Source organism: Cricetulus griseus, assembly GCF_003668045.3.
Source record: "Cricetulus griseus strain 17A/GY chromosome 1 unlocalized genomic scaffold, alternate assembly CriGri-PICRH-1.0 chr1_0, whole genome shotgun sequence".
NCBI lineage: Eukaryota > Metazoa > Chordata > Mammalia > Rodentia > Cricetidae > Cricetulus > Cricetulus griseus.
The window spans coordinates 240520594-240546934 of record NW_023276806.1 but is presented as its reverse complement, the minus strand read 5'-3'; the positions used below and the strand labels follow the sequence as shown (position 1 = coordinate 240546934).

Here is a 26341-nt window from a genome sequence, read left to right as displayed (position 1 = left end):
GCCACGCCATGTTAATTTAATCCCTGATGAATAAATGCAAAGATATTTGCATGTGATGCCAATGAGTTCTGATTTGTACATGACATTCTGATCTTTGTTGGAGCCTCTATCTTCTTGGTTTGCTATCCATTTGCCTTGAAGTCCTCTTCTATTCTTCAATCCTTCACAGACATTTTGATATTTCTTGATACTCACAGCAAAGAAACTTGTTCTATGAGAAACTTTGTGACTGGAGATTGAGGTAAAACCATCAAATGTCTATTCTTGAGTTACTATTACTTGATATATGGAGGAAATGATGGTTATGGTGATTTCATAGGTGGTGATAATATTTTGTTGCTTTCTTTACTGATTAATGAAATAAAAAGTACTTTACTACAAAGACAAAGACAACATTTCCCAGCTCAGTGTATTTCTTTCATGAGATAGGGCTGTAACTTCAGGGCTCTAACTTCAAACAAGTTACAGATTCAATTCATTTACTTTCAAGAAAATTCACCAGAATTCTGGAAGCAATCAAAGAACAGTTTACCACGGTCTTGAATTTGAGAGTCAACTGGATATTTGTGAGATTCCACAAATGTTATAGTATTCAAACATTGCCACAATTCAAGCAGTATTTCAGGTTTATGTCATTTGTTTTGTGTCTTCTAACATCTGATTGAACTAAGTGAACCTTAGCAATAAAGACATATATTTATACACTGATTGCAAAAAACAAACAACAAAAAGCCTTAAGTTTTCTGGTTGTATGCTACTAAATAAAAGGGGAATTCTTTTGTAAATTAGGAATGATTTTTCTTTGGTAATAAAGATGAGTTTCCTATACAGTATATAAATAATAATAACACTGGGAAGTTTCAGTTCAGGTTAGCTGTTAAAGGCATTCTCACCTTAGAAGGATCTAAGTTTGATTCTTGTAATGCTCATAGTTAAGATATGCTTTCTCAATTTGTCCTCTGAACTCCACACAAATTCTCTGAAAAAAAGAAGTGTGTTTTGTGTACACACACACACACACACACACACACACACACACACACACACACACACACACATAAAGTAAATGTTATAAAATGTAAAGATTCTTAAAAGAGTATACTGAAAAATACATATTGAACTCATTTTTTCAGTTCCTTAAATTTTTTTTATTTAAATAAGAAGCAAGATTATTTTACATGTCTATCCCAGTTTCCACTCTCTCCCCTCCTCCCCTGCCCTGACACCAACTAATGCCCTATCTATCCCAAATCCTTTCTGCTCTCCAGGGAGTGTGAGGCCTTCCATAGGGGTGCTTTTGAGTCTGTCATATCCTTTGGGATAGGACCTAGGCACTCCCAGGTGTGTCTAGGCTCAGGGAGTATGCCTCATTGTGGAATGCACTCCCAAAGTCCATTTCTCTACTAGGGATAAGTACTGATCTACTACAAGAGGCTCCATAGATTTCTGAAGACTCCTCACTGACACCCACATTCATGGAGTCTGGATCAGTCCCATGCTGGTATCCCAAGAGTTACCCCTTGTTCAGGTCAGCTGTTTCTGTGGGTTTCACCAGCCTGGTTTTGACCAGTTTGTTCATCACTCCTCCTTCTCTGCAACTGGATTCCAGTTCAGTTCAGTGTTTAGCTGTGGATGTCTGCATCTACCTTGACCAGCTGCTGGATTAAGGCTGTAGGATGGCATGTAAGTTAGTCATCAATCTCATTATCAGGGGAGGGCATTTAAGGTAGCCTCCCCTCTGTTGCTTAGATTATTATCTGGTGTCGTCCTTGTATATCTCTAGACATTTCCATAGTGATTGATCCCTCTATTATGGTATCTCTTATCTTGCTCTCCTAGATTCTTCCTCCAACTCAACCTTCCGGCTCCCTCATGTCCTTCCCACCCTCCTTTTTCTTCCCTTCTCACTCTCCTAGCTCCCTCTCCCCTCCTCCCATGTTCCCAATTTACTCAGGAGATCCTGTCCCTTTCCCCTTCTCTGGGGGACCATGCATGTATTTCTTAGAGTCCTCCTTGCTTCCTACCTTCTTTGGCGTTATGGATTGTAGGCTGGTATTCCTTTACTCTATGTCTAAAATCCATGTATGAGTGAGTATATACCATGTTTGTCTTTTTGTGTCTGGGTTACCTCCCTCAGAATGGTTTCTTCTAGTTCCATCCATTTGCCTTAAAATTTCAAGGTTCAGTTCCCCCCACCCCCGCTGAGTAGTACATCATTGTGTAAATGTACCACATTTTCTCTATCCATTCTTCAGTTGAGGGACATCTAGGTTGCTTCCACATTATGTATATGACAAATAATGCTGCTATGAACATAGTTGAACAGATGTCCTTGTTGTATGATTGTGCTTCTTATGCCTAAGAGTGGAATTGCTGGATCTTGTGGTAGACTGATTCCCATTTTCCTGAGGAACAGCCATACTGATTTCCAAAGTGGCTGTATGAGTTGCAACTCCCACCAGCAGTGGAGGAATGTTCCCCTTTCTCCACATCCTCCCCAGCACCCAGCCTAAACTGTCATTGGTATTTTTTATTTTAGCCATTCTGACAGGAGTAAGATGGTATCTCAAAGTTGTTTTGATTTGCATTTCCCCAATGGCTAAGGATGAATTCTTATACATATGAAATACAATAACTTATTTGAGTCTGCCATCACTGAAGAGAGATACCACTCACAAATTACATAGACTAACATCTCTTTATTTGTATTCTATATTAGATTACTAGAAATTAAATTTCACCTTTAGCTTTTAATATATAGATGATGCTGGAGGAAATAAAATATTCTATTCAAATTATCCTCTTGTTAGTTGGAGTGGAATATGCCCACAAATTACTGAGGTCAATGGCAACCAAAAGGTGACCAGTAGACTTTATTTTAATAAGCCAGGAGACAGGTGAAATAGTTTTGATTATTTCTATGCTCAGTGTACACAAACATTGAAATAGTTACTTTTTTTCTTGTGATGATCACATTCTTGACCAAAGCAGCTTGAGGGATCAAGAGCTCAAAGTGATTCACAGTTCATGATAGAGTTTCAGGTAAGGCAACAAGCCACCTCAAGCCCTCAGTCAGAAAGCAGAAATTTATGAGTGTTGGTGCTCTGCTGGCTCCCTCATGTTTACTAAGTTGGGGACTCTAGAACAAGACATAATTCCACTGAATTTATGCTCTTCTAACCTCAGTTAATCAATCTAGATTCTACCTTACAGGCATGCTGAGAGGTCTGTGTCCTACGTGATTCTGGGTTACTACAGTATGATACAGTATGAAAAATCAATCATGTTTTCCTATCCCTGTGTGCTAGCTATAAGACTACTATATCCTTTTGGATCTTCATGTTTAAACTGTAAGTGATTCTTTGACGGATTTCATATTCCCTTTTATAGAAAAGAAATTATTCCAGGTTTCATGCTCTTTCTTCAGTACACAGACTATAACACATGATAGCATTCATAAGCCATTTCAAGGAAGACGAAATATGTAATTCAGCATTCATTTTATGGAACACTGGCAAACTGGTAGCACCCAGTAAAAGGGAGAAGATATATGTGAGTTTTATATTGCAGATAGATAAGTGAATAATATTTCCTATATGTAGATTTAAAAAATTATATGTCACACTTCTATTATTTTATAAACACTTTAAGTCATTTAAAATGAGATTCTACATATTTCAGGCAATAGGCTAAACCAAAATTTGGTTTAATTTTCAGGTAATGAATGAATTCTTTTAATATATCTTTTCTGCTTATAATATTTAAATATTTAACTATAGATTTTAAAATGGTAGTTGTTGCAATGTTAAAATAATGTACATGTAATATACAAAACAGTTTTAAATCGGAATTTTTGTGGTTTAATGAAGATGTATTAGTATTTTCATTTTTGACAGTGTCAGAAAATTCAGACAGAAGATAACTTAGTGTCTCTTAATCACAAAATGTAGAATCAGTGTTCAAACAGGAAGTCTGACTGCAAGGTGACAGTAAGAGTCTACAGTTATTCTCTATTTAAAGCATTTATATCTAAATTCATAATCTTCAACAGAAAGTTTGTGGTGTATTGAACTAAATAAATAACATGTCCATTATGTCTGTGAACTGAAATGCAGTCCCTTGCTGTTACTGTGTGCTGGCACACTTTCCATCTTTACGATGGATGAATGAATTCAGCCCAGCAGTCAATCAGATCAATAACTTGAGGCTTTGATTTTCCTAATATGTTAATAATACACAGCTTAAAAGAAGGACATTCAGAAACAGCTGCCTGCATCTCTAGGAGTCTAGGAATCTTTGAATAACAGGTTCATTCCTGTTTGATTGGTATCTTAGAAAACAGGACATGGAACTTTTCCTTTTAAAGTAGCTTTAAATAGACTCTTATAAACTAGATCATGTCTCTTTCTAAACTTCACAAAAGATGCTTTTGCATCTTTATCTTATTATAGTGCTATGTGAAGTTCAGGAAGCTTGGGAGATGTGAGAGCTTCCTTATATATTAACTTCAGCAGCAGCGTTATACTTTTGATGCTGGCTGTCCCTTTAACTGAAATAGAAACACATTTCCTGAGAAATCAGAACAATTCTACTTTTTCCTAGCTGGGATCAGTAACTTCAAATTCACCTTTCTTCACATAAGATGTAAATATTTGCTCACATAATGAATCATTTGCTAATACTGTTTGAGATTGTGTCAATGACCAAATATATGCACTCCTGGCTTTGAATTCTTTTAATGGAATTTTAATGTGTCAGTAATGAATAGAGGTTTAATGCTAAGTACATGTTCTACCTCTAAGCTATATCTCCAACCCTAGCTCTAAGTGTTAATAGACAGCCTAATATATTGAATGCAATCAGTTTTCATATAATGAATACACATTAAATGTTTTTTCATTCCCCATACCACTGCAAGAGCTATCTTGCTATGATTTTATTATGATGCTTTAGAAATAAAAGGGAAATGAAAACACCTCATGATCTTAGACTGACATATTATTATTAAAATTCAGTGTTTCAAGAATGTTTTACAAAGGTTATAAAATATGCCTGTTACAAAGTTACAAACTTTTTGTTTTGAAGGTAGTAGAGACTGTACTTGAAATCAATGGTCTTGAGCAATTTCCTGTTCCAGGCTACTTAAGGAACAATGTAACAAGTATCCAAGCTATATAAGCATCCAGAGTGAAATCATTGACTTCAACTTTACTTAAACAAACTTTGCCCACAAACTCATCAACTGTTTAGGTTTATCCTAGCGAGAGAATAAGTTATTAACTCCACACAGAGTAATTACAAACAGATAATGCATAACAAAACAACTTTCAATGGATACTTTTCTGTTCCTAGAAGTTGTCATGATTCTAAGTTTGAATTATGCTCAAAATGCTAATTATGCTGACTAATGCTGGCAGTCTCTACATTTGATTTTTTAAATCGTTATTTTTCCTCATCAGTGATCTCTATTTAAGAAAGTTCTCACGTCTTTAATTTGAATTTCCTTCCACTTTCCTTTTTCAACAAACGTTTTGAATAATGCAAAGTAAAAACAAAATCTACAAGGACCACTTACTATATATCTTCATCCATCAGATGATAGCTATACCAGGAAAGTCATTTAACTCAACCATCTATCCAGAGTCATTCTACAATTAATAAAAAAAATGAAAATTACTTAAAGAATAATGGTAGAAATCTATTCAATGTTCCTTTGAATCCTTTCAAGATCAGAATATTTGAGGAAATTACTGTATCTTTTGAATTTGTTCAAAACACCTGGTTAAATATAATACACAGAACATAGCTACCCTTGAATGAATGTAAGAACAATCTTACAACGTGTGATTTAGATGGTAAAGTATCTTATAATGAAAATTATTGAACAGGCACTGTCTCTAAGCATTTTCCGAACTCTGCAAACACAGTCATTCCAAAGCTCTGGCTGAGGGGTATATCTCCTAATTGGAAAGGTTCTATAAAGCTGCCTCATGCCAGCATGAACTCACTGACAGACATTTGCACCCACTGGTTGTTCCTATGGACCTCAGTTCCTTGCTTGAAAAAAAGTTTCCCCTTCTCCTATAGATTTTTAAAATAAACATGAAATTTCAATATTATTCATGAAATAACATTGATTTGTTCATATGTCATGGTTTCTTTGTTTTTGTGCATAGAAAAAAATAAACAAGGCAGTGTAATTCTAGATTCACAGTCCAATGTGCACATCACTGTAGAATATACAGATCCACAGTGCCACATGAAAATGTCATTCATTAGTTTGCATTTATTTTGTACTTCTTCCATTAACATAGTTGCATTATTTATTTGACTTTCTTCATAGGTATTCATGTTAACACAAGAAATTCTAAATAATATTTAAAAGTTAACCATCCATTAAACAGAAAATTTAAGTATCTAAGAAAATAATATTTATTGCATTGTGTTTCTTTTTCCTTTTGTACCAGATGCTACATACTATTAAACAATAGAATGGAGCTGTTGTTTGAAAAAATACCAACTATTTTCATAAATATTGACTTAAATATTATAAAGGAACTATGCATAACTGATCTCCATGTTGAACTTTGGTAAAAAAGAAAATACCCCAGTTTCCACAAAATCAAATTCATCTACTTGGATTATTTGTGCTAGAATCTGAAATCATAAATACAGACATATTCCACTATCCAATCTTTAGACATTCTACAAGGGAAGATGATGAATATCATATGGTGTCATAATGAAAAACTATAAACTGTAAGGTAGCTAGCTTTTCATCTTATGCATCTGTTGGAACAACATGGCATGAGTCAAATATTTTGAATTTTTAATGTAATGAAAATGAACACATTTTACCGTAACACTAAATGCTGTAACAATAGTCAATAATTGGAAATAAATGATGGAATCTCATGTTTGCTCTCCAAGTACTTATCTCTGCTTTGGAGGTTATGCATACAGCTGCAAGTTCTGTACAACTAGCCAAAGATGTCTTCCAGGATGTTATTTTAGAAAATGTTATTATAAGAGAGTAACAAAGTAGAAAATGAAAATTCATAAATAGGAGATGAGATTATTATCCTTGACAAGTTTGTTGTTTTATATAATATACAGAAAAAATTCCATGGATATATGCATACATATTTTATATAGTATAAAGAAAAAACTCACCAGTAGGGAACAACTATTAGCTTTAAAATTACTTAACAGTAAATTTCAAATCCTTCATGTTTCATAGGCAGTATACATTCTCCAAATGGTAATATATGATTACAAACAATGGAAAAAATAGACTTTCTATGAGAAAGTGGAATTTTATTTATGATAGTAAAACAATTTCCTTAATTCACTTAATATAATTTCAAGTTTATGTAATATATCTGAGACTATTTGTGTCTTTTTCTGGCATTTTAAAATAGTTGTCAGTACTAAATATTTATTATAAAATCAGGAATGTAGTAAAGTTTAAATTTAAATTCATTTTATTTTCACAAAAAGAAGTCTATAAGTTATTTTCTCAAAGGTTACCTACAGAGGGTTAATCAGCTATTTGATCTTTGCAGTTTGTTGGTGTTTCTTCCAACACAGGATTTTCAGCTTTTACATTTTTGAATTTAGAGAATGTTTTCCTCAGCATCTGAAGTTGCCTTGGGGCAGCCGGGGGCTGGGGTGGCTTATGGCAGAAACTCTAGCAGCTGACATTTTCAGAGTAATTATAGCTCAGGAGTTGGCTGTTTGGAAGAGCAAAATCATGTCACATATGACATGGCCTATCTTTGCTAATAGTCTTTCACTTTTGAATAGGGTTCAAAGTGACTGACAAGAAGTAACAGAGTTGTACAGTAAATGGGAGCTTAAACACAGAAATCAGATAGGGGTTTCTAGATCATTTAAAAATCTGAGAATGAATATGCATACGACAAATTTAGTACTCAAGGTAAACTTTATAAAAAACAAGAAAAATGTCTCTGCTTATTAATGTAAAGCATTAGTCTGGATTTTTACATCCATCTTATGTTCTTAATGAAAGTTATAACCCTAGTCCCTCACCAATACATACCAAACATGAGTCTGTCTTGTAATGTTTGTTTTTCTCTGGCTTCCTAGGACACCAGACACAGTCATCTTGGAAAACTGGAATATTCCACTACTAATTGCCTTTCAAAAAGTGCCACAGAGATGCACAGAAAACAGGGTGACTTTGGTTGTAGAATATAAATTAAGCCATGTGACATGTTTGGAAATATATGAATAACAAGTCAAACATTTTCTTTTACAGACAGACAGCTCGTTAAAAGAAAGTCACAGGAAGAGAAGAAAGGCAGAAATGAAAGCACAGATGTGATGATAACTCAATATGAGTGGTGAGAAAGTTCACACAAGAGAAAGTGTAAATCAAGGGACCCACTGCAGAGTAGGAAGAAGGGATTGTGGATTTGAGGATGGAAAATTTGGGGTTACCCAATGCTTCTGCTGAGATCTGTCTATCACAAGGGATATTCTGGCTCACCCTAAAGGCTCCTACTGTGTTATGTATTTGTTCAACTTTCCACCAAACAGAATCTGGCCCTTAGCCCTAAGGCCTCAGAAGTTTGATTGTGAGAACAGGAAATGTAAGTTTAGTGAATGTAGAATCTCCCCCCAGGACTCAGTTGTGTTAAAACTAGACATTTGCTGGGAGAGCCTGGAATATGAGAAAAGGAATTTGGTTTACCCTGTACCTATTATCCAGTGGTAGACCAACAATTGGCATGATTCCCCTCTCTTCAGAACAGTTACAAATTCTTTCTCTTTGTCTTATTTCACATTTTTTTGATAAAGCCTTCCTTTAAGTGTGGATTACAATATTCTCACAGATTACCTTAACTATAAAGGAAGCAGGAATCACATGAGGTCCCTCTAATATGTCTGCCAATGAGACTAATGTGTTACATGGATATTGTAGTCTTTCCTACCAAAGATGATTCTATCCATGAATTTTTTTCTAAGAAGGAACAGTAGTCATCATTACATGAAGTCCTAATTAATAATAAAAATTTGAATGGGTTGAACATTTTTAAAAGAGAGTAGAAATATGTTATTGGTGTATAAAGTATTGCAGACATGCATTCAGAGACACAGGCAGGCAGAGAAAGTCTGAAGACATGCTTGTCATCAGTGAGATCTGCCTCAGAGACAGATAATGAGGGTCTGACCAATGGTAGAGGAAATAGCCTGGGACTGCAAAGCACAGCAGAGACAGCCCTGAATTCTAAGTGATTTGATCAGGAACAGAACACTGGGAAGGGAACAGACACGTAATGTACATTTGAGAGGAAATTCCCTATAATTTCGAGAGTATAGAAAAAGAGTCTTCACCCAACACTGAGTTAATGGAAATAGTTTTAGTGTATAATTCACCTCTGTGATGCTTTAACTGATCAGGATGGTAACCTCTAAATAATCTAAATGTTATATTTGATATATATTTTTATTTTCAAAACATTTTTGTGTGATGCAGTAAAAATAAGGATTATACCTTTCCTAAACTTTGGGTTTATATGCACTTTCAGTATTAAAAAGCTTGGGAAATGTTACTTTAAATTTACATAATAATTTTAGGATTATTAGGTTTTTTCTCATTTTTGTCTTTTTTTTTTTCAAGGGAAAGTATCTCTGTGTAACTGAACTGGCTGTCCTAGAACTCACTCAGTAGACCAGTCTGCCCTAGAAATCACAGAGAATCACCTTCCTTTGCCTCACAGGTATCTGTATATTAAAGGTGTGCAGTACCACAACAGAGGAATTATTAGTTTTTATGAAAGATTATTTTAGTATCTGTGTAACTTAATCTTTCATTTATAAATAAATCTAGAGGATTTGTTTTATTAGTGCATGATATAGATATGTATTGATATTAAGATAGCACCCTAAGTCCCGCTGACTGTTTTAATTTAACCATGTCAATCAAACAGAAAATGAAAAAACAAACTATATTTAAATGAAAATATATCTTATAAGCTTGTTCAAGAAAACAGCAGGAAAACAATCTGGAGTAGGAACAGCTATTAGATAAGCCATAATCCCTGCCTGTAAAACAAGTGTAGGAGCTTTCTAAGAGTTTTACCTTAGTCCTGGGTGAAGTTTTCAAGTATTACTCTACTTATCGTGGTGCTTATGTTAACAAACTCATAGGAGACTAACATCAGTCTGCTTTTGTTTTCTTTAGGCTTGATGCCAAGCTGGCCCTACTACTCTGTAGAATCCACACATTGGAGCCAACAACACATGGAAATAAAGGGGCGCTCTCTCCAAGAATAAACATGAAGCTCTTGGCAACAGAAACCAGGTGGCTTTCAGCTAGTAGGAACAAAGCAATCCTGAAATTAGATTTCAAATCTTATTCAATGACCCTTGGTAATCATCAATTATATTAAAAACTTTGTGCCTTGTGTACATGTAGAGAAGTCTTTTCCACATGAATTTTATTCTTGAAAGACAATGCAGATGTCTTCTATCTTTATTGATTATTTGTTATCTGCATTAAACATTCTCATTCCCATTTGAAATCCACTATGCATTTTTATTATTTTTACTTTTAAATGTAAATAATACTAAAGAAAAGTTTTGCATTCCAAAATAGTTTGAATGAGAGATACATTGAGAAGTAAAGTTTAGCAAGCATAGTGAAAACAAACTGAATTAAAAAAATTCAAAAGCAAATACTGACAAATGAGTTGATTTGTGTAAAATTCTCCCTGGGTTCAAATTCCACATATTTAATACTGTCCATATCTTAGTTATCAGTGTGGATTAAGACTTCATTCACATAGATTCATTAAAGACAGAAATTCTATAAAACTCTAAGGCACAGAACATTACAACTACAAGAAATTATAGTTCATGTCAAAGAAAAAGTTCCCAGGTGATACCAGGTTATTGTAGCTGTAGCTACAATGTTCCTGAAAAATTCTGCCCCAGGGGATATTCATTTTAGATGAAGCTTATAGCCTCAGGGACATATGAGAACATCAGATGTTGCCAAGGGCACCTCCGACAGTCTCTGTGAGACAAGGATGTTGCATATAATTTCATATTATAAGTCATGAAAAATCCATAAATATTCCATCTTTTCAAACAGGTTCTCAAGCAGATGCCAGGGGATCAGTGAGTACGTCTTTCTAAGTGTCCTGCAGACATGTCCTATGCCAATTTTTTGAAAGTTACTGGCTGTGGCTCCCCACATTACAGAGGGTCTGGTACAAAAATAGGTATTAGCTATGATTAAGGGACTATCAAATTACTATTGTTAGGAGATGTAACTAATTTTTTCCCATGCACAGGAAGACAATTCTGGTGGTGAAATATATATATACATATATACATAATATATATATTTGGAGGCAGTAATATTAATAGGGTACATTTAAGATCCTATGGTTGCATGTGCATATGTGTTCATGCATATGAGAGAGAAAGAGAGAGAGAGAATGAATATGCATACATGTTATGTAAACTATGAGTTTACTCTTTTTTAAGATTAAAATCTTGCAGAATTATTTGGAACATTTACCATAAATGTGTGTATTTACCATTAACTTTATTATAATTTTTACCAGAAAATATCTATGTTATCATCTCTTTCATGTAAATTGTAAGTGAAAATGCAGCAATGAATGAATGTCATCTTTCTTGATTCCAGATAGAATGAAACAAGGGAATATTCCTACTTTAATGTGTTCTGCATTTTCTTAGTCCCAGTGGACACTTAATTTTGTTCTTCCACTACAGAATTCCAAAATGTTTCATGGTTAACGAATTTACGGTCTGAAAAGAATTCCAGATGGGAGTAATATTAAAAATAGGTGTAGACAAGAAAGTTGTTTTTATTACATTTGTATGTATTGTATTTGCATATATAGTGTGCATGGCCCTATACATTATGGCACACAAGTGGATCTATTGTCTTCTTCCTCCATGTATGAATTGAGGATCAAACCATCTCACTATACCATAAAGTTATGAAAGGTTCATAATTTTTAGCATAATCTATCTGTTTTTGTTCCCAAGTGTATGTAGTTCTGGTGTGTATGTTGCATCCTGGTACAGACACTTGTGTGCATGTAGAGGACATAGGTCAACATCAAGTATCTTTATTGCTTCCTATCTTTTTTTTTTGTGACAGAGTCTCTCACTGGACCCAGAACTTCCCTGTTTGGCTAGCTTAGCGAGAGAGAAAGCCCCAGGAATCTTCCCGAGTCTGTTTCCTAGGAACGGCTATTACATGTGTTTGCTTTGCTGGCATGTTCTTGTATATGCTGAGGCTCATACTAGTGTGGCAAGTCCTTTGCCAACCAAGCCATCACATCTCTGTATTTCATTTTTTTTCAACAGTTAGTATCATTTCCCCCACTGAAATGACATTAAATGTGGAAAACAGCAAACTAAATGATCCACTATGAGAAGAAACTGTTGAATTTATCCAAACCTCCCCATTCAACATGGAATATAATTAAATTACAACATACATGTGATGATTATATATGATAATAATTTATAGATTGCTAGCATTTCAAAGAGGCATTTGAAATATCCTGGAGGTGAAGGGAAACTATTTTTAGCAAGGACAAGAACATCAACAAAAGGCTACAGGTATAATATTTGTAATTTTGGTACTGTTATAAGTGCCCTAATAGCTTCCAAGAAATATAGAGACAAACAGCATTCACTCCAAGAACACATGCTGGTTGCATTCTGTTTTAATTTTACAGATATCCTTGCCATCTCAAATATTCTAAACTGCACTATCATTGCAGAAAATCACTAATAAAATGTCAGTGGTATGCCATTCTCAGATACAGTGACTCGATGAGGATAATCACTGTGTTTTGAAGAGTATGTGATGTAAAGTTACAGGCTTTTCTGACATGAGTGAATGATAAACAAGGAGATGTCTTTTCCCACTACAATTGAATTGATCAACTTGCAACCTTATCATGGTCCCTCTGTCTAAAGGCATTAAAATCCATTGGAAAATTTCAAATTATTTTAAGCATCTCAATCAAACTGTCAAGAAAACATTCAGTGGGAGCATTCAAAAGAGAAAACAGCAATAAAACACAACCGTTAGTTACCTGTTGTGACTCATTTAAAATTTTAAACTATTAACAAATAAGAAATATATATGAGTTTTAAAGATCATGCTCAAATATCAGCAGTCCTGATGAGGCTGATTAAAATTTTTAAAACTCAGTTTCTTTTTTATGTAAAGGGAGATTAATTTAATGTATCATTATTTTAAGTGTTTTTTTTTAAGATTCTACTATACAAACCTCAAAATGCCTAACTGAAACATTGGTAGAGTACTTAAATAGACTCCTTCCTAGGGATGATGGACAAGTGGCCAGCAAGTATGGTAAATTTCATGTGTCTCAAGACCTTAGTTTCATCCCTGGAACCATGTGCTGTAAGAAAGAAACTGATTCCTGCAAGCTGTTCTTAATCCCAGGACCACACACACACACTTGTACCATGATTTGTTACACACATACACTCATATCAGTAAATGAAATTTTACAAAATTTTACATATCCATAATTATGTCAACAATATTTCTTATGACATAGACACAGCTAATTGCACATAAATGTGTGAACAGATAAAAAACTGTGTATGTAAAATAGAATATTAACTCCTAGGAATGAAGTAAATCAGAGATGTGTAAATAGCTCAGTCAGTAAAGTATTTACCATGCAAGCAGGAATGCCTGAGTTCAATCCACAACACCTGTGTTCAAGAATGTGTGTGATGGCATGAACATGTAATCCCAGTCCTGGGGATGACAGAAGCAACTCTGAGTCTTACTGTCCAGTTATCTTGCCATGCTGTTAGAAACTGTCAGAAAATAAGCTGGGCCAGGCAGTGGTGGTGCATACCTTTAATCCCAGCACTCTGGAGGCAGAGGCAGGAAGATCTCTATGAGTTCGAGATCAGCCTAGTTTACATGAGCTTGTTCCAGGACAGCCTCCAAAGCCATAGAGAAACCCTGACTTGAAAAAGCAAGAAAAAAAAGAAGATAAGCTGGAAGGGATATAAGCAGAGAACCCATTGTAAGCTTTTGGCCTCCACATCCATATACACATAAGTGCTCATGCATTCCCACAAACAAGTGTACACATGAGTGTGACATTGTAAACACACAAATGTGAACTTGTACATGCACACAGATGCACAAAATAAAGAAACTCTGGAGTAGCATGGAGCACAATATTTAAACCTTAAGGAGATCATGCTAAGTGGAATTAACCAGTTACAGATGAACACTTCTGGGATGATTCCATTTACCAAACTATATAGTAATTTTAATAGAAACAGAAAACAGGATGGTGGCTTCCAGGAGCTGTGGGCTGTTAAGATGGAAAATCCTTCAGTGAATATAGAATTTGATGTTTTTAGGAGATAGAGTGCTTGAAATTATATGTACCAGAATGGGAAAATGCTACTTAAAATCTATCTGTAATAGTTAACATTATAAATTTTATAATTTAACCACAATTTACATTGAATAAACTCTATATACAAAAGACTATACTGAATGATATTATACACCTCAAAACTCCCAGCCTATAATAGACATGTAAAATACTCATTCTAAGAAAGAAAATATTATCACTCCTATGCTTAAGGACAAGATCTTTGGATTGCAAATGCCAGTCCAAGACTAAGATTTTATGTGATGTGATATTTTTGCAGATTCAGGATGCTATGAAGCATCATAGATGATGTGACTGGAACTTTGATCCTTGCAGGGACTCAACAGCATACACTGCATGATACTTTTTCTTGCCCTAGGCACCAGCAATAAGCCATGGCTCTCAATCAATCATGCAATTCAAGGAAAAACAATGAATTCTCTCCAGGGAACAAAATTCTCTCCAGAAACTTACAGTAAAATATGTATGAACACACATTTTGACTTGCCAAATTTTTTACTTGTGATAGTTTTATTAGACTTTTACTGCTTCTGAAACTGGGAATTATCAATATGAGAGGTAAAGTACACTGAAGCTAACTAATTATGATTCTTTGCACCTTGTTTCTTTACCTATTTGATGGGAAAATAATTGTACATGTGTACAAATGGAATTCATTTATTCACAAACTGTCGACGGTAGAGAGAAGATACAAAATAGGTAATTGAGAAATTTTTTTAACTTCAACCTAAAGCAGTATTTGTAGGGTTTCCAAAATTTCTTCTGATGTACTCTTTATCTTTTGTCTTATCATTGGAAGAAGAAAATGAAGCACATACAACAATTAACTCTCTGATTAAATACTTTCAATTTCTAACCAAGTGAGAATCAGGCCTTATTTTCTTATATTGCTATTAATTAACTTTTTTGATATTTTGAATAAACACACTTCTATCAACATCACCTTACTTGACCAAGGTAAATAAAACTGAATACTCTATTTACTTGTAAAATGCAGACAATTTATGCATTTAATTTATTTGAAGTCATTTGATTATAGTGACTGCCATTAATTTTGCTAAAATATTTTTCTGCAACTGGTCTCACTTTTTACACCAGACTTGTAGAACTCACAGTAACCTTCTCACCTGTGAAGACATAAATAAGCATGCATTTGTTCTATGAATTCTGAGCCTTCAGCTTCACTACCATGCCTTTTCCATTGATAAAATTTCTTTTATAATATATTTAAAGATTTATTTATTATTTATTCATAATTAAACACATATGTCTCCATGTGCAATATAATGGGTATATTTTCTATTAACATAGTTATTGAATTTTTATAGAGTATACTGCCAATAAATATTTAAATGCAAAAAAAATCAATAACATACCTGTATGTTATTTGAGATATAATTGATTTTACCTCATGTGTTCAGAAAACAGAGATGTGGTATTATATTAATGTGATCCTATAGCAATTAAGTAGACAGACCAGCATAATATTAATCATAAATTCATAAAGATCCAAGAGCATAATATGCTCTTAAACATTGGCTGCTCTTCCAGAGGACCCAGGTTCAATTCCCAGTAAGTACATGATGCCTCACAAAATATCCAGATATTACATATAATTCATCTACATAATGTAGACTATATTGAGACTCTACAGCCAAAGCTGCCAAATGCTAAAAGCAAAGAAAATTAAAATATGGGCTGCTGCAATAGCAAGGTATTTAAATTTTCTTTTTCATATTGAAATAGTATAATTAAAATAATCAACAGCATATATTCTAATGAAGCCATTGTGAAGACAGAACATTAAATTTTCTACAACTGTCCTTATACCTCATACAAATCCTAAAGTTTATTATTATTATTCTTCGGGTCATTGAAATAACAAAACACCATGGTTCTATTTCTGAAGGAAGGAGCTCAGTTCAACTCCTTCTAGCTGCCAGGCATCTGGGATGCCAGGTAACAAAGAAAGAGTGTAAAGGCTGCACTGCAGGGTCTGACAAGTCAGGTGTGCTACTGTTTCCCTCTTAGTTGCCCCAGGATAGTAGTAGCCAAAAGAAAGCCCCTAGCTTCCACGTGTAAGAGCTACTTGAACTAGACAGTGACATGGTTGCTCATGTTATTCTGGTAAAACATTTTTGTTTTAATGATATTTCTTTGTTTCTCCAGTAAACAAAAGACTACCTTGGAGGTAATAGAGCATCATGTCTTTTAACTAAAAGGTATAGCAACTATATAACAAACTCCTACACACACACACACACACACACACACACACACACACACACACACACACACCCTATCAATAATTACTGATGCCTCAGAATGCAGTTAACAGAAGTTTTAACAAACAGTTGTAGCTGAAAAAGACTTCCCAGAAAATAAGCAAAGGGATGTCACTATAGGAAAATAAGCTTTGTCATCAGCCTCCTTCTAACACCCGACAGAATACTCTCCATTGATTATGACTATCAGTCATTCCTCTTACAACTAACATGAAACTGCTGCCACATTTCTAAACAGTCTTGGACATCAGGCATCTCTAAGCAGCACTCCTTATACTTTTCTTAATGACTAAAAGGATAGAGACAAGGTAAAGCATTGTGATGGAAGTACTGAAAGCGACACAAACAGCTTACAGGCAATGATAAATGTCACAGTATCAATAGGTTTGGGAGTGAACATGGAGAATGTCTTCAAGAGATATCTACAATGAAAATTATTAGAGAATTTCCAGATGAAGTAGTCATCAATACTTTCCATCCACCACCAGATATCACAATCATTTTCTTAATTTCAGTTAGTCTTTCTCCAGTGGAGATTAATCTTCCTATTCACTCTGGTAGCTAAATATTGCCATGTAAATGCATTCAGGTTAATGCTATCCAAGCAAAAGTCAGCATGAACACTCTCAGGTCAACATATGAATGAGTTGCTTTTCTTAGAACTCTCATGAATCATGCTAGATGAATATCTCCCATTTTTGGAGGTTACTGCTTCAGAAAGTAACTCTGAAACCTCTGGACTGAATGGACAATCTTTGTGTAGTCAGGAATGGAACTGGATGATAAAAGACAAAACACAGTTACAAGAGGCAATACTTAAGGGCTTTTCACTTGGCAATGTAAAGTGAAATACAATACACAGTGAGTGTAATATTCTATTCTTCAATGTAATCTGTAACAGCTCGATAGAGTTGTTGTAGTAATGTTATGTGAATTGTAGGCTGGGGTAGTGACTCTGGCCTTGAACAATAAGAACTTCATAGTCCAAAAGCCTAAACAAATAGCAAATGTTGAGAGCAGACAAGATGAAAAGATTTTCACAAATGAGAAAAGACTTCTAAAGACTCCAAGAGCTTCGGGAGATGGATGGTATGTTCAAAAGTTTCAAGAATCTTCCTTTAAAAGTAAATACATAAAATAAAATAAAATTGTGACCCAGATCATGAAAGCATCAAAATTAAAATTGAATAAGAACATAAAATGTCACCCTGAGTCAGATTCATGAGATCTAAAAGCATCCATCTCATAGTCTTATTGTAGAATTCCAACTTAAAATGCTTTCTAGTTTAACATGATGCTCCTTTTGTATACACAACTCATAAGTTTGAACATCTGGTGCCAAAGAAGCCTAATTCCTGTAAGAAGAGTATACTGTGACCATATTTCATATGGTCTCATATACTCTGAGTAAGACAGAAAATTAATGTATGTTGAAATCATGTAGGAATGGCTATGAGCTTTCAATTGACAATGTCATATATGTGTTTAATTCAGATGGTGTCTATATGCCTAGAACTATAATCCATATGATGGTCTTAATTTTTGTGTTATGCTTTATGTACCTATTCAAAGATATATACATACATAAAGTATTTCTTTTGCATATATTTAAATACAATGTAATACAGTATAAATATACATATATAATAAATATTCATACATATAAAAATATGAAATATGCAAGGAGAAATAAAATCCATATAGCTAATTTTCAAAGAACTCACTAGAATTATAAAAGAGTAAAGTATATTTTTTTATTCACAATGAGTTCTATTAGGATGAGTTAATAAGAGAGATTAAATAAATGGCTATAGCAAAGCAGACTACTCAACAGAGAAGAAGCTTTCTTGACATCAGGACCACACCCAGCAAGTCAAGAGACATCATGTGGCCTACTTCCTTTATCCTGTGCTACCTGACATGAGAAACATCAACCATAAATCCATACTGGTGGGTCCATAGTGATGTGGGGAGAGAATGAAGACACAGGGGTATGGAGAGTTAACAGAACCATGTCAAAATTAGGACTCAGATGACTGGGTTATGATTCTGAAAAGTGTGAGTCCTTACTTCCCCCATGATTCATGTACCTTATAATAACTGTGGTGTTCTATTCTTCCTTTTAAGAAGTATATTGATTTTCTGTAGGATAAATCTCTTTGGGATTTATACAGTATGAATACCAGTCGCATAGTAACATGACTTCTCTCTTTAGCCTTCCACCTACTAGGACCTGAAAATGTGTTCATAATAGTAAAAAGACTCCTAAGAACTGCACAGTGCCATAGGATCAAAGTAAAATAAAGCAAAAAATTATCTGATGAAAATATAAGAGTTTAACAGACTTCTCAAGAGAAAACTATGTTTTAGACTATAATAAAATGTAAGAAATGGAGTTCAAGAAGTATAACTCAGCACCACAGCACACACTTAGCATGTGTGGTGACTTGGTTACAATATGTGGAATGTGGATTCATAAATACACACACCTGTACACAGTCACACTCACACACACACACACACACACACAAACACATACACAAATATATATACTCACAGACACACTATCATCATTATAGTTCCAATGTTCTTTTTGAGAAACATTGACTATCAACACTTACATAAACATTGGACATGCGTTGTGATGGTTTGAATGAAAATGTCTTCCATAAGATCATATATTTACATTCTTGTTCCCCCATTTGCAGAACTATTTTCAAAGGATTGGGAGATGAAGCCATAATGAAGGAAGTGTACTGGCTTTGAGGTTTCAAATGTCCATGCCATCCTTAGTAAGCTCTCTCTATTGCTTCCTGTTTGTAGATCAAGATAGAAGTTCCTAGCTGCTGCACCAATACCATGCCTCCCACCATGATGGACATGAACTCTAGCCCTCTGGATTCATGAGCACAAAGTTAAACATTTCCTTTTATAAGTTTGTGGTGACATATTGTTGATGATCTTAAAAAGGCTTTGAAGATCAGAATGCAAAAGCCAGCCACACTAGTCAGTCATAAAGCCCAGACAATGGTGACACACACCTTTTATCCCAGGACTCAGGAGACAGAGGAAGATGGATCTCTATGAGTTCAAGACTACCCAAGGCTACAAGAAAATGAATCAGTCTAAAAGAAAAACAGAAGTCACGCCTTTAAGACCAGGACTAGAGAAGTAATAAGATAGAAGAGGGTCTGGATTCTGGCATTCAATTCCCAGCCACAGGCAACTAGTCTCCAGCCATGTTGAGGTCAGGATCTCCAGAGCTTTGTTAGGGGTCAGAGCTCTCTGGTGGCTTAGCTGGTTTGCTTTTCTGATCTTCGGCTTGAATCCCACTATCTGTCTTTGGATTTTAATATCCATGTTACATATGTTGCCTTGGTCATGGCATCTATCAAAACAATAGAAAGTAACTAAAGAATCCATTATTGAGAAGGTATTCCTGAAGAGACTAAACATGAACTGTGTAAATTAACTCATATTATGAACAATTTCTTAATGTTCATTCATTTTATTTGAGTTATGTACTGTTGCAAAGAAAAATAGGACAATTCAGCTAATAAACAGAAACAGCACTAGTGAGGAGACATTCTCTATGCTAAGGTTATCCCTGCTACTCAAGGTCATAATAGACATGCATCTCTGAACTTAAAGCCACAGGCAACTGAAAGAGTCTTTTCATAATTTTCTATAAATAAGAATACAATAATTTAAATGTTTGTGTTGGTTTGAAAGAAAATGTCCCCCATATGGAGTGGCACTATTAGGAGGTGTGGGTTTGTTGGAGTAGGAGTGGCCTTATGAGAGGAAGTGTGTCACTGTGGGGTGGGCTTTAAGGCTCACTATGTTCAAGCTATACCCATTGTTTAAACAGACAGCTTCTGGTGCCTGAAGATCAAGATGTGGGACTCTCAACTCCTCCAGCACCATGTCTGCCTGCATGCCATCTGCAATGAAGATAATGGACTAAACCTCTGAACTGTAAGCCAACTGCAATTCAATGTTTTCCTTTATAATAATTGTTGTGGTCATGATGTTTCTTCACAGCAATAGAAACCCTAACTAAGACAGTGATAGAGGATTGAGAGAATACACATATGAAAGACAATATCCAACAGCCAAACAGAGTCTTGGGAAACCTTGCTCTTCCATGTCCCAGGAAAGATGAATCATTATGAACCACCATGTCTCCAATGATCCATACATTCAAGAAACTCAGTTCAGATGAAAAGGTGAGTTGAAAGAAATATAGAAGATAAGGAAGGTTACTCTTATAAAACCCTAGTCAGCTGTTTTATTTTTACAAAGTAAAATTATCGCCAGTAAGCCTCAGAGACACTTGAGACCTTTGAGTTAAATACGAGATGTCACATAGAACAAAAATGCCTTGCTATGTACATTACATTTTCAGAGTTTTGTACTTGTCCTTTAGTTATGAACTAAATTCTTAAATTTGAATAGATTATCATATTGCCACTAAACATCAAAAATTACTTAAGTAGAAATATAGACAAAAACTTGAATGTGGATTTTATAAAATTAATAATAATCATTTATTGAAGCAGTTAAAAATTAAGTCCAGGTAATTTTTGAAACATATTTCTAATCTGGAGTTTTTTATGTTTTAGTTTCTTGGTATAATCTTGACTTTGTTATACGGTGGACTGAAATTATAATGACCATATGAATTCCTTTCCCTGTGCTCTTAATAAACTCCTTCCAATGAACAGCACTTGGAGGTCTCTCATATTTTGTCTTTATTGTCATTCTTAATCACATATTTCAGTGAAATCAATACTATATAGGGTCAATGATGGTATTGAACCACATGTTACTGATTTCTTCATTGGTTAGCAAATTTTTTGCTCAATTATTACATGGTAAAGAGAGTATTTTAATTGAACTTATGGGTCATAAAAGTTTAAAGTATGTAATATATGACCCATTTGAATTAATGACCCAGTTTCCTCTTAATCATCTCAATATATATGGAAGAATGAGATATGATATTCACATTGTGCTCCAGCTCTTGGACAAAGTAATGGTACTCCCCAAATTCTTCTACCTATGAAACTTGTATAATTAATATCTCAGCTAAGCAGAGCTTCAAAGACGAAAAACAAGCATGCAACCAGTATGTCTACAGAGCACACATCCCATTGTTGAGTGGAGAATTTAGGTTTTTGTTATGCAAGTATACCTTGTATATGCCATGCTGTATCTAGCTAGTAATTTTTAAATATCTTGACTTCTTCTATAATCATAGGTGAATTTTAACTGCAAATTCTATCCAACTTCTGAAGTGATCCTCAAAGGAATAAAAATTCCCTATGCTATAAAATTGTATTTGGGTAGAAAGAAAGGCCAGAAATATAACAAGATGAAAGGCGTCATAAAAATGAATAATAAAAGTAGTCAAAAATATTCGAAGTTCTTCCTTTAGTAACACTCATGTTCAGCTTTCCTTTGTTTTCATTATTTCCCTTGATTTTTACTGAGGAAATTATTACTATGGATATTTTGTTCCTCATCTTTAAATATGTACTACAACAAATGTTTAAATATATACATTAAATTAAAATGTAAAAAAAGAAATATTAATTTAAGGCTACTCAATTATAATTATATATACAATAAAGTTTTGAAATACAATTCAAAGTAAGGCAAAGTTGAACTTTCAAAAGGTTACCTATAAAATAATATTAACTTTATAAGAAAGAATGTAAGAATCAATTCCAATATCTATTATCCTGAATAATTGATTATACTGAAGGATTATGTTTTCTAAATTATGTCAGTTATCTTTTTATGAACCAAGCATGGAAGAGTTTGCTTAAGACAAATCGTTTTTATGAGAATAGTCTCAGATGCCCTTATGTGTTTCTGTTTCTCTAACCTGAGCACAAGCTTATGATTTCAGATAGAAAGCTCAAACAGAACATTAGTGTTAGACTTAAAATACACTAAATACACATTTCAAAAAATGCCTTATAACCATGTACTTCCATCCAAAAGTGAGTTTAACTATCAACCCATTTTTGTGCTAATAAAAAATGTGAAGGAATGATTTACTCCAATGGAAAGACACTATGAAGACCACAGTTTTCAGGGTGGTGTACACAAGCTTGCACATGATGCACTTTGAATGCAGAAAGGAAGGCACTCTGTCAGCTCTCATTTTGTCATTATCAGGGAGCAACAGGTACTTGAAGGTAAAATTTAATCACAGTTCATTTTATCTCCCTGCCTGCTTTTAGTGATCCTCATAAAATTAAATTTTTTTCTTACCATAGCTTCCTTTAAAAAAAGACTTCAGTTTTAAAAAATTTAAATCAGTTACATTTTATTGGATGCATATGTGAAAATGGATATTTTGGAATATATCAGAAAACATCTGACTAACATCTAAATTTTTTGTAGTCTTTTCCAATGAGAGCAAATAAAAACCCCTGAGAGTGATGTAGTGGACACACTCTATTTCCATTGAATCCTAGCATATTTACTTTTATTGTAAGCAACTCAGCTTGTCACAATTCAAAAGCTCAACACTGTCTAAAATTCAACTGCTTTCTCTTAATATTAAAGTAATTCAACTAAAACCAGAGAACTCTGGGACATTGAGGATTTAAAGTGTTTTAGAAGTGCCTAAAATTTATCTTAAAAGATAGTAGTTATTCAATAAACATATGTCAATATTGGAAGATCTGTTCAAACACTGACAAAACATACAATATTTCTTTTCTCAAGTGAAGGCATGATAAATGGCGATACCTCCTCATATACAACATCTGCTTGCTTACTTCTGATTGTACTTAATATTAGTGTTAGTTTAAACCAGGTAGCCAAGAGCTCAGCCTTTACAAGAGCAAAGAACATTCATTTACTAAAATAATGATGTTCACAATTCATTCATAAAGCAAAACCGAGTCCCACAGGAAGAATGAGCCCAGTCATTTTCCAAGCATACATTCATATTGAGTGTTATCTGGATTTACATTTGAACTATAATCTCATTTCTTCGGTCTCTCTGTGACATTTCCCTGAGAAATTTCTGAGAATTAGTCCAAGCCTCCATTTGTTTTTCCTAACCGTGAGAATCTGAGCTAATACAAGAAGTTAACTCACAAACCGGGAAAGCACTGACGACTGACTCAGAGAGACATTCTCACAAATGCCATTAAACGGCCAGAGAAGGAATATGAATCAGTCTGCCAACTCTCAAACCCCAGGGTTTTACAGTGTGGATTAAGGATGGGACTCAGAGGTCAGAACGACCTCCTCAGGGCATCAACCAAGTTCAAGGCAATGGACACAGTGGCAAGTATTCTCACAGGGCTCCATTCATACCAGGTGGGGGTGACCAGCATGCCCTGTCCCTTGGCTCCAGGCAAACAAATGTGGAAGCCTCTACAGCTAGTTCCTTTCAAATAGCTCTTTAGACGTCTCCCAAGGGATTCTAATAGTTTAAAGCTTTCATTACAGCTCCCATTCCTCCCTATAACATCAAGTGTTAAAAAAAAAAAAAAAAAAAAAAAAAAAAAGTGTTCCAGGGTAAGTGAATGTAGAAACAGAATCTGATGAACAATTTTACGTAATCAGAAGCACTGCAACTTCTGTAGACTGATACTGCCAAACAACCTCCCACCCTCAGAGAGCAGGCATTTATAAATGTTACATCTTTCTACCTACTCCCTCCAATTCCTTAATGGACCATTAGTAACGAGATCGATCCTAGTTACTTTATAGCCAGGCAAGGCAGAGGCACCTCTGTTATGTTTACTAGAGCCAGAAACACCATTTAAAAGTTGAGGAGGTCCAAGCAGCTACTTTCCAAACCTTTTGGGGGGCAAAGATTGGGGTGTCCTGAGGTAGGAAGGAAGAAGAGAGAGAGCATGTGTGACCTAACTCAGATGTACATGGAACAAGCGAATTCCTACTTAAGCTGTGTGGTAGAGTGGGGACTGCTAAATTCTCCACTCAAGCTTTCTCACCCCACCTCCGTAGTTCCTTAGAAAACCAAGCCCCTTCCCCACCTCTGGCAACCACAGCAAAATGCCAGCCCCGAAGCTGAATGCGCGTGGCTGGATGGGTGCGCATCACTTACGTCTCGGAATTTGTTCCACTGTCCGACTTCCTTGTCATACTGAGAGATTGTGGTGAGCCATTGTTTTTCATCCAGAAAATTACCGCTGTCCGACCGCCCCCCGGCCGCAGCCACAGCCGCGGCAGCTGCAAGAGTCTGGCTGCACCAAGCCGCTGCACAGACACACAATAAGGCTGACACCTTGAGCATCTGGGAAGGAGACACAACCAGGGGTAGGGAGTGGTGTCAGATATGGGTGCGAAGATGGGGGCGCCCCTGGAAGGCATGCATCAGCGAGGACGGGTTGGAGAGAAGGGGAGACGAGCAGGGACAGGGGTGTCCCCTTCCAGGAGGCTTCACCCCCAAATCAGGGCACTCACACACACAGGCAGACCCAAGGGAGAAGAAGAAGGGGGTCTAAGGGAGGAAGCCCCAAGCAGCGAGAGTCCCAGCGGTCAGATAAAACGCTTGCCGGCCGATCACCTTGTTGGGAGCGGGCACGGAGCTCACAGCTCTTGATGTAAACGCAGCCTGGCTCTGACAACTCGCTTCTCTCTGGAGCTGCTGCACGCGCCGCCCGTCTCAGCCGTCCACTCAGCTCCCTGCGCCCAGCGCTCCCCCCATCCCACCCTCCCCGCGCCTATCCCTCACCAGCTCCTCTCGCTTCACCCCTCCCTCCCCCACCTCCGTCTTCCCCTCCTCCTATCCCACCTTCCTCTCCCCGAATCCCAGCTGCAGCAAGTTCCGGATGCGAAAACCTGGTTGGAGCCAGCGGATGCTGTAGGCTCCTCGCCTAGGAATCCTCTGCTTCCTAACCTCTAGCCTCCAGAAGAGGTACTCATGTTCCAAACAGAACCCTCTCATTCTTTCTGCTCTTAGATTAAGTGCAGAGCATGGGGTCTATCTCTCCTGTCTGCTTCTGTTCTGCAGTTTCAAAGATGGTCGGGCATATGTAAGGAAAGAGATCAGAAGAAAACTTTATGCATCACAGAGAGAATCCCTGGGACTTTGCCATGAACCTGAACTCAGCTCTGCCTCAGCTAAAGTAAGAGCATAAGGCCTTGGTCGAGCGCTTAAATGTTTGAAAATGTCAATGCTCTGAACTGGATTATTTCAGAGCCAAGATAATGTGGAAAGATGTGGATTTTCTTTCCTCCTTTAAGATTTGGCGGGCAGCGTGTTTGATTTCACCAACATGCCATACTCAATGCACACACCCATCTCTCCTTCCTAGAATCTCTCCAAGAACGGTTTTGCTGTTTTGTATGCTACCGTAAGTGTACTTGAACCATAAACATAAAGCGCATACATAAACAAGTCATCTATGGTACCCTTCTACAAAATGAGCAAGAAGCTCTGAAGCCCTAACCAGGATCTTTCACTTCAACTTCCACTGATGTGAATACTTGTGGCTCCCGAGGAAGGGACAACAGTAGGATTCATGTCCCGTGCAGAATCCTATGAAGAAAATCTCTTCCTTGTTCTTAGAGAAAGCAGATGAA

The 26341-nt window shown here is 35.7% G+C and overlaps 1 protein-coding gene across 4 annotated transcripts in view; it reads right to left on the bottom strand.

Annotated features, from left to right (window-relative positions):
- Spock3 (SPARC (osteonectin), cwcv and kazal like domains proteoglycan 3) overlaps positions 1–25049 on the bottom strand; it is a 377611-nt gene extending 352562 nt beyond the window's left edge. For 3 of the 4 annotated variants that reach the window (XM_035451290.1, XM_035451288.1, XM_035451291.1), the window contains exon 1: positions 24861–25049. In XM_035451290.1, the coding sequence (XP_035307181.1) occupies positions 24861–25049 (189 nt within the window). Of the gene's footprint in view, positions 1–24851 lie in introns of all 4 variants that reach the window. The other variant, XM_035451289.1, reaches the window with a different exon arrangement.
- Between the last annotated feature and the right edge of the window lie 1292 nt (positions 25050–26341).